The sequence below is a fragment of the Clarias gariepinus genome, chromosome 7, assembly GCF_024256425.1.
Source record: "Clarias gariepinus isolate MV-2021 ecotype Netherlands chromosome 7, CGAR_prim_01v2, whole genome shotgun sequence".
NCBI lineage: Eukaryota > Metazoa > Chordata > Actinopteri > Siluriformes > Clariidae > Clarias > Clarias gariepinus.
Genome location: NC_071106.1, coordinates 13,680,281 through 13,693,369, shown reverse-complemented (window position 1 = coordinate 13,693,369; position 13,089 = coordinate 13,680,281). Strand labels below are relative to the sequence as shown.

Below are 13,089 nucleotides of genomic sequence, written 5' to 3'. Positions count from 1 at the left end.
AGACAGAAATAAAGCCTTTTTAACCTCATCTCCCATGTGTGGCTGGAATTCAAACTTGACCGGAGGACAGAAAGCAGTGGGATACATCTCCATCAGGCGCTGACGGTCACTACGGGGGTCCAGATTGTCCACGGCGTTCTCTATGATGTCAAGCCCCTCGTGACGAGAAGTCTCCAGGTTGTACTCAGCCGAGAGGTAGGTGCGCAAAGCCCGGTTTAGAGACGCGTGGTAGCCCAGATCACAACACTGCTCAGGATAAGTGCACAGAAAGGAAGAGGGAGATGTTTCCCAATCAGCACCAGTTCGCCAGTTAGTTCACACAGTATATGTATACTGTATATACACACACAATGCCCTCATTATCTGTTCAGATTTGTTCCTCTCTAACATTTTGTGTGCCATTTTGGGAAAACAAATGGCTGAGATCTGGCTTTGAGCAAAATGTCTGCAGATATACTCAACTTATAGACACCTTGCCATATTTGTTTAGTTAATTTCTGGCTTTGCAAAATTTGAATAAGTTTGTAAATAGTCACATGTCACAGCAAAACCTAATCAGTTCAGTTCAAATCAAATAACAGCTGTCAAAATGTCTGTAATGCTGCTGCACCATTATGTCATCGTCTTAAAAAAGAAAAAAAGAAAAGCTCTTATTTCAGAATTACCCAGTCCCACCCAGTGACATTATTATGAACAGAGATGAGTCGAGTGAGAAGACTATGATGAGTTTACATTTACTTCCTTATCAAAAGTGACTTACATCTATGTATCTCATTTTACATTTGAGCAGGTGAGGGAGGAAGGCATTAAGGGCACTGCAGTGTTGCTGGGGTTTCAAAAGGTAACCGTCCATTCAATAGTCCAATTCCTTAACCACTGTTAAGTCAGTTTAATGACTTTTACATCAGCTGGAGAGACAGAGGCTGATTGGGGGGGATGACGACAATCAAAGTAAGAACTTTCAAAAATGTTACGTTTTTGCTTTTTTAAATAAGTAAAAAAATCTCGGATGGATGCATGAATGGATGGATAAATGGATGGAGTACCAGTCAAAAGCTTGGACATACCTTCCATTTCAATGGTTTTTGTTTTGTGATTCTGTGATATTCAAGACCAATGATTATGAAATAATCCATATGGCATTAGGTAATTTAAGGTCAGTTGTTATTTTGAGACATGAAGGTCAGCTGTTCTTGCAAGAACAGTATTGCAAAACCCATCAAGCACCATGATAAACCTGGCTCTCATAAAGACCCTCCCAGGAAAGCAAGACCAGGTAATTCCTCTGCTGCAGTTCATTTAGAGTTACCAGTCTCAGAAATCACCAATTAACGAACAGCACCCCAGATTAGAGCCGTTATAAAGGATTTACAAAGCAGAAGTAGCAGACGCATCTTAATATCAACTGTTCGAAGAAAATGATTGCATATTTTGGACGCCTACAGCATTGTTTTGCAATGTACACAGAAATAAAAATCAGGAAAGAACATGGAATTAGAAGGTGTGTCCAAACCTTCGACTGGTAGAGTACAATAGATTCATACATACTGTACATATATACATGCTCTTAGAATTGTTAGAAATTTTTGAGCATATTTATTTACAAATGTCCAGTACTTACTTATGATCATTGCTTAAAACTAAGCAATAGCTCATTTCCACATTAGCAAGTTATGTCTTATGTTAAGTTAAAGTCAAGATTTTGGAAATATAGATAAGAATAAGATCGGACATTCTTCAAGCATTAGGCTTGAGCATACTGAGCTACTACAACACACACACTCGTATCAGTCTCTGTAGGCACGACACTAATCATGACCTTGATTCTGACCAGCCTCCGATGACCTAATCTGTAATGTTCCCTCACTGCACATGGTGTCCTTATTTGGCCTTCAATACTGATTATGCTGTACCACAGATCCAGACTGCTAGCAAAATCAAAAACCCTGATGACCTTGGAGGCAAATTTCACATTTCATCTCCGATTTGGGATAAAACAAAGTCGCGCTGACCTGTGAGGAAATAAACATAGGACAGCGGACTGCAATACGTCTTTTAATTCAGTACGTGGCAGCAGCAATATGACTACCAGAACAACACCATTTGTTTTAATCCAGATATTTCCTTGGTCTCTATGCTTGGTTTATAGTTAATTGTACTGAACAAACATACCATGCACTCGTATTTCAGACCACAATAAGTGGACCATTACAAAGAACCAACCCCATATGGAAACTGAGGGCACTTGACATGAAACGTGTCATTATGCTGTGACTAAGAATACCGGCTCATAGTGTGCCTCTGCCTACTCTTTCTGCAGACTGTTTAGATGATTACATGTTCAGCTCAAACAGAAGCAGACAAGTGTGGAAGACATGTGGAACCAGCCTCCTGATTTCGTGTAGTCGTACACTGCGACAGATACTTTCCCCTCAGGCTCGATGGTGAATTTAATCGAAACGCGACTTTAAGCATTTTCTCTCTCTCTCTCTCTCGGCTGAGACAGCACGTCTCCGAGGCGTCTGAAGTAAACACCCCGTCAGAGATTGATGCTCACTGCTAGGCGGCTTCTGACAGCGTGGCACCGAGGCAAGGTCATCATGCCCGTTTCCTTTTCTGAGGCACGTGGAACGCAGACACATTACCCGTATAGTTGATCTTTCCCGTGCAGGGACATTTCCGTTTTGTAGGTGAAAATAATATCGCCAGGAGGACGGATTAAATATAACCAAATTTGGATGGCTCGGAATTAGGCTACAGTATTGGGAACAGAGAGAGGTTCTACTGGGAGGACAGAGAACATACTGGATATGAGGTGACCTAAAAGGGACACTCAAAGAAACTGGGTTTTAAGTACAGACACTTTTATCCATCTCAGAAATAATCATACATACAGAAATAGAAGCATGCATAGTGTGGATGGAATCGTGAAAGTGGAACAGAGTGCTCTCACTTAAATTTGGAGCCATTTTTGACACAAAGTGGCACACAACAAACAAAAAGGTGGGCATTTACAAAAAAAGCAGAATGATGTGTGTGTGTGTGTGCGTGCGTATATATATCTGTGTATTATTCACAAGACCACAAGAACCGCAGTTTCTCGTTTTTTTGTGTTCCTGTGATTCTAAGAATTCTATTCTCCTTTTTTTTTTTTTAACTACACTGTCCTTTTCTCGTCTGCTCACTTCTCTCTATCATTCTGCTCAGACAATGTTTTAAGTATGATATTAACTCCTTATCAAAACACTTCAGGGAGCACTCCCCTATTAGCGGCTTTGCTGTGCGGTTTGGAGAAGTGAGGCTAAAAACCAAAATGCAATTACGTGCATGGTTTAAACGCTCCTGGATTTGAAGTCTTAAGAGCTTCCACTTAAGCACAATCTGACACATTTGATGCACAGCTTCTGCTGAACGTACGAACGCTCCAAAATCAAATACACAGAAGCTATTCATAACTGTGTCACTCCTGTCTTACACAAAATAGATCAGAAGTACATTATACACACACATATATTGTATACACACATACGCACACACACACTATCAAACACACCATTAAAAACACTATACAACACACACATATACACACGCACACATATATATATATATATATACATACATACAGTACATACATACACACAGACACCCAGACACACACACACAGGCTTAAAAACGATGCCACTGCAGTTGCACTTCCCCATTACTTACATCTATTAGATCAGACAGGTCATGGATGTAATACTTGAATACTGAGGAATTAGTGGCTTCCAGAGTCAGCAAGTACTCGTTACGGGCTTTGATTGACTTCAGCTTGTTCTCAGAATACTTTGCCTGCCTCTAATGGAAAGACAGAAAAGAGGAAGGGAAAAAATAGACAATCTTCGATGTTCAATGTTGTTTGGACAAGCATAGTAAGCTGAATTATTCTTTATTTCATTTATTAATCTGAAGGAAATGCATCAGCTTTACTTATACAGGTCAACATCAGCATATTTACAGAGACATGTACTGTATGGCTGTCAGTGTAGGCATATAATACAAGGCTAACAATAAACATTTAAGAAAAAAAACATTGTTATATATGAAATGACTCCTTAATGTTAGAAAGGTTTCCAACATGGAAATGTTTCTAGTTTTCTCCTCTTATTAAAAAACTGAATAGGCTGGTGAGATAATGGCCATTCCTGCTGCATAAGTGAAGAATGAAGAGGAACATAAGTGAAGAGGAACAATGATTTTCAGTGGGCACACATCATTTAATGTAATTATACATAAAAAAAATAAATTAAACACTTAATATAAATTAGTAACCATTGCCAAACTTGATATGATATAAGAGGAAATAAAAAATTCTTACTCTAGATTCAAATTATGTATTGTTTTAGGCTGCCTTCACCCCCTTTGCGTACTGTAGGTATGGCTAGCTTAGATATTTGGACTCAAGCAGGGTACCGTGCCGGAGCACAATACAGAGTGCTTGTATTTTGTGAACCAGACCTTGGGGTCACGTGTGCCTGAATCCTTGCCTCATCCCGTAGTATAAAAGCCCCCTTGTTCTTTACTTAATATCTACATCTTTTCTATGATCTCTATTAACATAATGGATAATTAAGTTAAAAAAAACCCAGCAAAAAACTATTTGTCAAACAGACAACAACAAACCACAAGACGAAAAAAAAGTAGCTGATGAGACAAAAATAGAGCTTTTAAAAGTAAACAATCACATATTCTGAGATATTTAGTTACTGTTTCCTCTCTTGCTTGAACCCACACAAAAGCAAGTTAGTCACATAACTGCAACAGACACTGACTCACCCTGACTTCCATATTTTAACTACTCCACAGTCACATTCCAGGAAGCGGCAAGAGAAAAAAAAAAAAAAAAAAAAACAGCATGCATTCCCACAACTATAAAACCATTTGTCACAGCCTTCAGTAAAAAACAGACCATTTAAAAGAATAAAAGCACGGCCTTCTTTCCCATTACCGGTTTTCATCTAAAACAGGTCCAGGGCATAAAAGCCTGGGATGGCAACTGTAAATGCCGAGACATGTCAGACAGGCAGTATTGTGTGTGAGATTCCTATAAAATAAAGCTGACTAAGTCTAGTGCACATGTCCCAAGTAAGGTAGATTTTTCTTTTTTTTTCACTACTTTGAAAAAGCTACAATTGTAATATGATCATTTTTAAATACTCTGAAACAGATTTTCCAAGAATGGCTAAAAATTCTAAGAAAATGCAACAAAAAACAACAAATGTTGATTAATACCTTTTCCTTCATCTTCTCGATCTTCTTAGCAAAGCTGCGTCTTGGGGTTTTGTCTTCCAGTCGCATGTTGAAACCGGGGTCTCCTGTACGGCCGATCTGCCTCTCCTCCTGCTTCTCAAACTCCTTCAGCTTGCTTTCAGCACTAATGCTCTCCGTATGGTACATGTGGTAGGTTTTCATCACCTGTGGAAGCACAGAGGTCAGGGGTTAAAAGGTCAGACGCACTGCTTTAACCTTTTATTCGTTTAAATTACTCGACTTACAATTAAGGGGAAAATATGTTTGACGTACATACTGTATAACTTGAGGGGTAGGGGCCCAGGAGGTGGGGTCCAGTGACCCCCAGGGGTCCTTAAGGCTTAGATGAGGGGATCCAGGATTTTATCATTTTTCTAAAAACCTATCATTATGGGAGTTTTATGCCAATAAAAATGTCAACTGGAGTCGGAGGCCAATTATAATAACCGTGGATAGAAAGTTCATAATTTTCCAATGGTTAGTTCCACTGTTAGGTTTATAATTTTTCCAAGTATTATATCTAAATCTTAACCACTGAGCCACAACCGCACCAATAATTCCTTCCTCTATAAATATCTAAAAGATATCGTGTATATAATACGTATATTCTCCTGTTTTTCTAGCCATAAAGCTTTAACACAGCAGTCTAGGTTAAAAGACGGCAGACTCTTCATGCACGGACCTGCTATTACTATAAAATACGGTGACCATACAGAGACTGCTATTCCCATCCCTCAGTCCACTAACATAAGAAACACTACACCCCTAATGGGTCACAGAGGAGCTCTTTATCCACGCTCAGCTCCACGCTCTGGAAGGGGGTCTGCATTTTTTATTTAAAAAAAAAAAGTCACACGTCTTATGGACGACAACTTAAGAAAAAAACTGAGAACCTTTTCAGAGCCTTTTTTGTTGAAGTTGCCGAGCTGCCACGATTGCAAGGGGTAAACTGTTAAAAGCTGTTTTCTATGGCGTGAGTCATTGTTATTGTTAGTGGTGCTATTAGTAACACTAGAATGACTCCAGAAACATGCATTAGGATGTGACTCACTGGGTATGAGGCAGGTACCGAGCGGTTAATTACACTATTGTAGCGAGACTAAACAGAGAAACATGACAGGCAATCAAAGCATCAGAACTGGACATTTAATCATATTTGGACTTCACAGACATGAGAAGTACGTCAGGTATAACGAACACCGAGTTATAATAAAGAACGCTAAAGAAAGATAAATATTGCAATATTTAATCAGCACTTGTGATGCGAATGTTTCAAAGACACAGCATATACAGTACACTCACCAGCCACTACATTACAGTAGGTACACTTTGCTAGTACTCGGTTTGAACCCCCTTTACCTTTAGAACTGCCTTAATTCTTAAGGAACACCCCTTAGAGATTTTTCTGATGACATATTGACATACTGATGACATATTGATATGACAGCATCTCGTTGCTGCAGATTTGTCGCCTATACGAGAATGAGAATATCCTGTTCCAACACATCCTTAAGGTGGTGCTCATTTGGAATGAGATCTGGTGACTGTGGAGGCTGTTAGAGTACAATTAACTCGTAGTCACGTTCAGGAGACTGAGATGATGCGTTATCCTGTGGTCATAAAGGGATGGACATGGTCAGCAAACAATACTCAGGTAGGCTGTGGTATTTAAACGATGCCCAATTGGTACCAAAGTTTGACAAGAAAATATCCCCTAACACCATCACACCACCAGCGTGAATCGTTCATAACGAGGCTTGATGGATCCATTCTTACTTGTCATTTACACAAAATTTGGACCCTACCATCAGAATGATGCAGCAGATGAAATGAAGACACATCAGACAATCAGGTCAAAGCGTCTGGTTTTGGTGAGGCTTATAGCCTCAGTTTTGCTGTTATTGGCAGACGGCAGTGGTGGATTGGCTGTAGCTTCTCCTCCTGCAGTAGCACATCTGCTTCAAGGTTTGATATGTTAAAGCTGCTGTTCGGCAAACTAAATGTTATTTGTTGCCTTTCGATCAGCTTGAACCAGTCTGACCATTCTCCTCCGACATCTGGCAACAAAAACCCATTTCCACCCGGAGAACTGCTGCGCACTGGATATTTTCTCTTTTTCAGACTATTCTCTATAAACCCATAGAGATATTTGTGCAGCAGATCAGCAGTTTCAGAGATACTCAGACCAGCCTGTCTGGCACCAACAACTCTGCCACGTTCAAAGTCACTTAAATCACATTTCCACGTCATTCTTATGCTCGGTTTAAACTTCAGCAGTTCGTCTTGATCACGTCTACATGCGTAAATGAATTGAGTTGCCGCCATGTGATTGACTGATTAGAGATTTGCGCTAAAGAACAGTTGAACAGGAGTACATAAGGAAGTCGCTATAGGTTGTACATACACGTATAAAAACGGCGCTTGATGATAACTCATTTGTTGTATACAAAGAGAAAGTGTTTAATTCTAAAAATTAAAAGAAAATATTGGTAAAGACTTTTTTGGCTTCATTTGTCACATTTATTCCACTGCACAGTAAAAGTCTTTTCTGTGCATTTCCCAGTTTGTGAGGAAGTTGGCGTCAGGGTGTAGCGTCAGAGATGACCTATACCCTTGGACTTTAGGAGGTTACCTGTCTTGCTGGAGTATTGCCTCATTACTATTGTCACAGACGTATTCATCGCAGCTGTTTATTTCACACAGCCTCAGTAATCGGTCTTGACAAGGTTCCTCAACCTGCCTGTTCTTCAACCTAAACAAGGTGTCTTGACTCCAGAGCACTAAACAACTTGACATTCAAAAGCAGAGCACTCACCCAGGGTCACGCTCGGGCATAACCAATATTCACGTTCACCAAACTCATAAAACACGGTACAGTAAAGCTACAACTGGATTCAAAACACGGGCCTGCCTATAAAACAGCGGCCAAAACAAGCACGGTTGGGATATGTATAGAGCAGGTCAGGGATTTTGGTGGGCAATTCTGGCTCATCTCATGTGCAGAGCTGTATAATTGGATATACGGCTGACCAAACCACACGTCCCACTCTTCACTTACTGGTTTGGAACTGTGTTTAGGTTTCTTGTTTTAGACAAGCTGATTTTAGCGACATGAAAGACCTGTTATTTTCTAAGCTGAGGGCGGGATTGAGTGGCTTTCTCGATTCTGATGCAACAGTCAGAGACGTTTCCAAAAGACTCCAGGTTAAAGATGAAGTCAAGTATAGTCAAAAAGTCAAAATTTAACATCTGTTTCTGTTTGCTTTTTCATTTTGGACAAAGTGAGAGAAAAACGTATATCTTTTTCTGAAATCGCTTTAAATCGCACAACATGCACGCTTATAATTCAATAATTATCTGATTTCGGACATAATCAGATTATTCAAGTGGACATGTAAACATATACTGCAATATTTCAAACTGCATATGGTTTCATTTAAACATAAATCACTAAATAAAAAAGTGCCTTGCACTTTCTTGGTGAGGGTCGCAAAAGCAGATCCCCAGACATTCCAAAGTCAACTGTAAAACATAATAGATTCAGTGGATCCTTTGCTGGACCAGCGATCTCCATCCAGTGGCATCTGACTTGCTATTTCTCCTTTCAAATTAACAAAGCAGAGTTTCTTCTCTTAGGCTGTTTTGGATTGTCGAGCTCCTCATTCTATCACAGTGAATTAAAAATAATCCTAGCAGAGGGACGTCAGTTCCTACCAACTGTATTAATGACACAGCTTGTGACCATATGTGAGGATAGGGAAGTAAGATAAACGATAAAGAGAAAGTGATCGATAAGACCAGACCAAGTTTTTGGGGGGACACAAATAAAAACAAACACAAATGAACAAAGAAAATGTGTCCACAAATCCTCATCTAATTTTTGTATATGCTCCAGGTGGTGTATCTCTCATGTAGACAGTTGACATCCTTATCAGTACACGCATGTTACTCTACAATCCCAAACACGTCAAATGATATGACTTGCTAAACCAAAGGTCGAACAAGGCACTCACACCCCTGTAATGCATTCTAGCCTCAACGTAATTCAACCACAGTGTTAGTGGGCAGAGCAGCCCTGTGGGACGGAGCCTGGAGTCTCTTAGACTGGAAAAAAAAACAAAAAAAACAACAACGCTCGTCCATGAGGAAGGGGATATCTCCTGTGAGTACACAGCCAGCCGCTGAAGGACTAATGAGCAACGCGAATGGCTGTAACGTTACAGGAAGCATTTTATCAATACTGCTCATCAGCCATGTCATTTCCTGTCCAGAGTGTGTCTGTAATTCTCAGCTGCCTCCTACATTGCTGGGGTCAAGTGTTTCTCAGAATATTTCGATAAATCACTGGGTCATTCCTTAAAGCCCATTCATCAGAAACATGTTCAGTGATGGCATGCAGAGAAAGAGATAAACATCTGGATAATAATGCCATTTAATACGATACTAACAGTATGCGAGTGCCTCAAGCAAGAAGTTATATATTACATCGTAGTTATGGCTTGACAGATATAAACAACACATGAATCTTCGGAGCACTCACAGCACGCCTAATGTCCACAAATAAAGCAGGGGAATGATCCATGGTTTAAAATGCCAGAAAAGGCAAAAGATTCAAAGCCGTAGCGTCCGGCAAACAGACTTCAGAGGGTCCTTCATGCTTGGCAGCTGGGTGCGCTTATTAATGCATGGAGTGCGGTGCTGTGTGTAACCTAAGGCTAGAGCTGGTTGGAAGATAAGGTTATGAATTCCTACAGTAAGACCACACCAGCTCTGTGGAAAGGGGCAGTTTATTACTGCAGTACTCACCGTGTAGAGCTCGTTAAGGACTTTCATCAGATCCTCTTGCAGCTGAAATGCTATTTCTTTACTCTAGAGAAGAAAAAAAAGAAAGGAGGGAGGGGTGGGGGGAGAGGAAATGGAGAGAGAGAGAGAGAGAGAGAGAGAGAGAGATCAGGTATCTGCACCTTTCACACTTAATACTTACTGACAATCAAACAACCTTCAGAGCACGACTATCAGCCACATATGGATTTAATACATTTGTATAGTTTATAACAATAAGCAAGTTATGCTGAAGTGTTCGTTTCAGAAGCAGAAGTTCATTTTTATTTCCTATTTAGGCTTCATGAGGACATTTATCTTTCTGCCAGATGTTGGAGCTTGCTGCAAATTAAAAATCAGGGATAATTCAGTGATGTCTATTTTGGCTCAACTGATGCATTACTCAGCAAGAAGAGCAATGAAAGTAATACAATCAACAGCTTAGCCACGCCCATATCCTGGAATTCAGGGAGGAAAATAAAACAAGAAAAAAAGAAACTATAAAATTTATTTGATACATTTCTAAAAGATTTTTTTGTGTGGACAAACCTGACCGTTCCACAGTCCTGTACGTCATGTGAATTAGCAGGATTAGAGTAATGGCTTCCTGTCTTACAAGCTGCTCTCAGTAATTCAATCAGATTTTCACTAATCTCATTGTGAAGAGCTTTCTGAAGAGCAATACCTCAGTCAAGGAGTGAGCAGATCAATACCATGCCGAAATAACCGTAAAACTGCGGTTAAATAGGAGCAAAAATAACTAGAGAACATTACGATACGGCAGTGCTTCAGTGTTTCAGCACTGATATTAATGAACAGCTGCTCCTGAAGTCACCAACTTGGATGCAGTGCTGATTGACTTGACACTTATTATCCTTTCTAATTCTGATTATTCAAATTTATATTGATATTTGGCTGTAATTTTGTTATACCACATTGCTGTTGAAATCAAAATGTGAGAATATGATGTCGTTTCATGTACAGAGATTTATTGGCAAAAACAAACCACATGATTGGAATAAAAAAAAAAAAAACATTTCAATTGCAAGCATGATGATGTTCTCTGTCAGGGGATGTTTCCATCTTGGAAAGGAGACTTCAGTGGCACCGCTTTGCATCGATCATAAAGAAATAAGGTAAGTATAAGGTAAGTGATAAAAGAAACAAAAAAAGGTCGGAAGACATTATGTAACAGTAAATATATATTAAAAAGTTCAATACGTTGTTATGTTATAAATATGAAATTGTTAAAATTGCAAATAAATGCAGCAAACAGGAAAAAGAACACTAAAGTTGTAACCACGCCATCGTTGATTATTTTCCTATTACTGCAGCCCTCATGAATGCTTCACTCTATGAATCTACAGTATATTTTATCTAAATCGTTTTTCATCGAAACCAAACTGGGATGATGTATAAAATTTGCCATCACAACACTGCGTGCCACAGCTAAATGTAAGCTTATTATCTTTGTAAATACAGATGTGGTTCAAGGATTTAAGTTTGTATCATGTTATTACCCGTACAATCCAAAGCTGTGGTTTAAAATCATAAGCATTGTGCATTGCTGGCACTCAGGGTCAAGAGCCACAGTAATCCAACTTAATACTCGCGCACCTCCACAATGCAAACAGGTGTGACTAAGTGTGATCCCTCTGATGGATCAAAACACATTTTCTTTGTGATGCCCTGTGACCCCAAACAGGCACTGATGGATAAATCCCAGATCCGTGCCAACCGTATTTTAGTCATCAGTAAAGCCCTCGGGCTATGAGATCAAGTGACTATTCACCCCTACCTGCAGTTAATGGCAGACAGACTGACAGCCACAGGTTAAAGTGATTAAGGCAGAGGGTTCTGGGTGTTTACTGACTTCAGAACCTGAGGCATATCTGTCTTCAATATAGCTTCTAAGCTATATTATTTACACTGATAACACATTGTCATTAATTATTTTGCTTGACATAGTTTTACAAAAACTGAAATATTATGGTGGGCGGAATGATACAATATACAATAAATAACTAAATCATAATAGAAATCATAATATATGCTTGTTAATTTTTTTTAAATAAGTAATTTTAAACAACATTTAAACTGCAATTAAAATCCTACTTAATCTATAATTTAATCTGATTTCTAAATGTAAAGTTTTTCTATATGTAAATGCATTTTTATTATTTATTCAATGGCATCTTTATTTAATATTGTCAACTTGTACCCTCCATAAATTATTCAGGTTTAGTATATTTTATCAGATTATTTTTAAATACTGAGAATTTTATAAAAATCTTTTAATGACTTCTTGATCAAGATAATACATTTTTGATGAACAGTTTTAATTCTATCTCAATACATAATTGTGAATAAACTTTACAATATTGCCCCAATACATTAATTAATTTAAGGTAATGATTATGGATGGAAGCGGTTTGGTCACATAAAAAATACGGTTCAGGGAAATTATTTTCTTTGCATATCCCAGTTTGTTAGGAATCAGATGTGATGGTGCAGTGGTGCCATAGGAAAACAATCAACAACAGGATACAAACAGGTATCCAAATATCAAATTACTGTTACCCAAAGTTGAATACTTACGGGGTATGGTAAAAACAACAACATAGGATAAAGTGCTTTATTTCTCTTGTACCACAAAGATTTTAAGTGTATAATGCTGCGAAGCATTATAGTTTATAAGTTAGTTCCTGTTGTCACTCATCTTAAAGTGACCTTCCTTCCTGGCTGGTCACTGTTTAGGTCAATGTTACAGAGGAACTGCGGATTTACAGTCAGATTTTAAAGTTTTTTGTGTAAAAACATAATAAAAATTATCTAAACATAGTGTGAGCATTAGGCAAATATAACCTCAGACAAACAACAACATTTTATCACCATGCCATTATTTATTTAATAAAGATTTTTTTTTTTCTTCGGCTGGGACTTAAACAAGTAAAATCATTTTTTCTGTTATTGTGACCT

The 13,089-nt window shown here is 38.7% G+C and overlaps 1 protein-coding gene across 4 annotated transcripts in view; it reads right to left on the bottom strand.

Annotated features, from left to right (window-relative positions):
- The window catches only part of srgap1a (SLIT-ROBO Rho GTPase activating protein 1a), an 86,038-nt gene that overhangs the window by 33,358 nt on the left and 39,591 nt on the right, over positions 1-13,089 (bottom strand). For all 4 annotated transcript variants that reach the window (XM_053500060.1, XM_053500059.1, XM_053500058.1 and 1 more), the window contains exons 4-7: positions 10,096-10,158; positions 5,272-5,454; positions 3,709-3,837; positions 25-246 (exon numbers count right to left, since the gene is read on the bottom strand). In XM_053500060.1, coding sequence (XP_053356035.1) covers positions 25-246; positions 3,709-3,837; positions 5,272-5,454; positions 10,096-10,158 — 597 coding nt within the window. The remainder of the gene's footprint in view (positions 1-24; positions 247-3,708; positions 3,838-5,271; positions 5,455-10,095; positions 10,159-13,089) is intronic.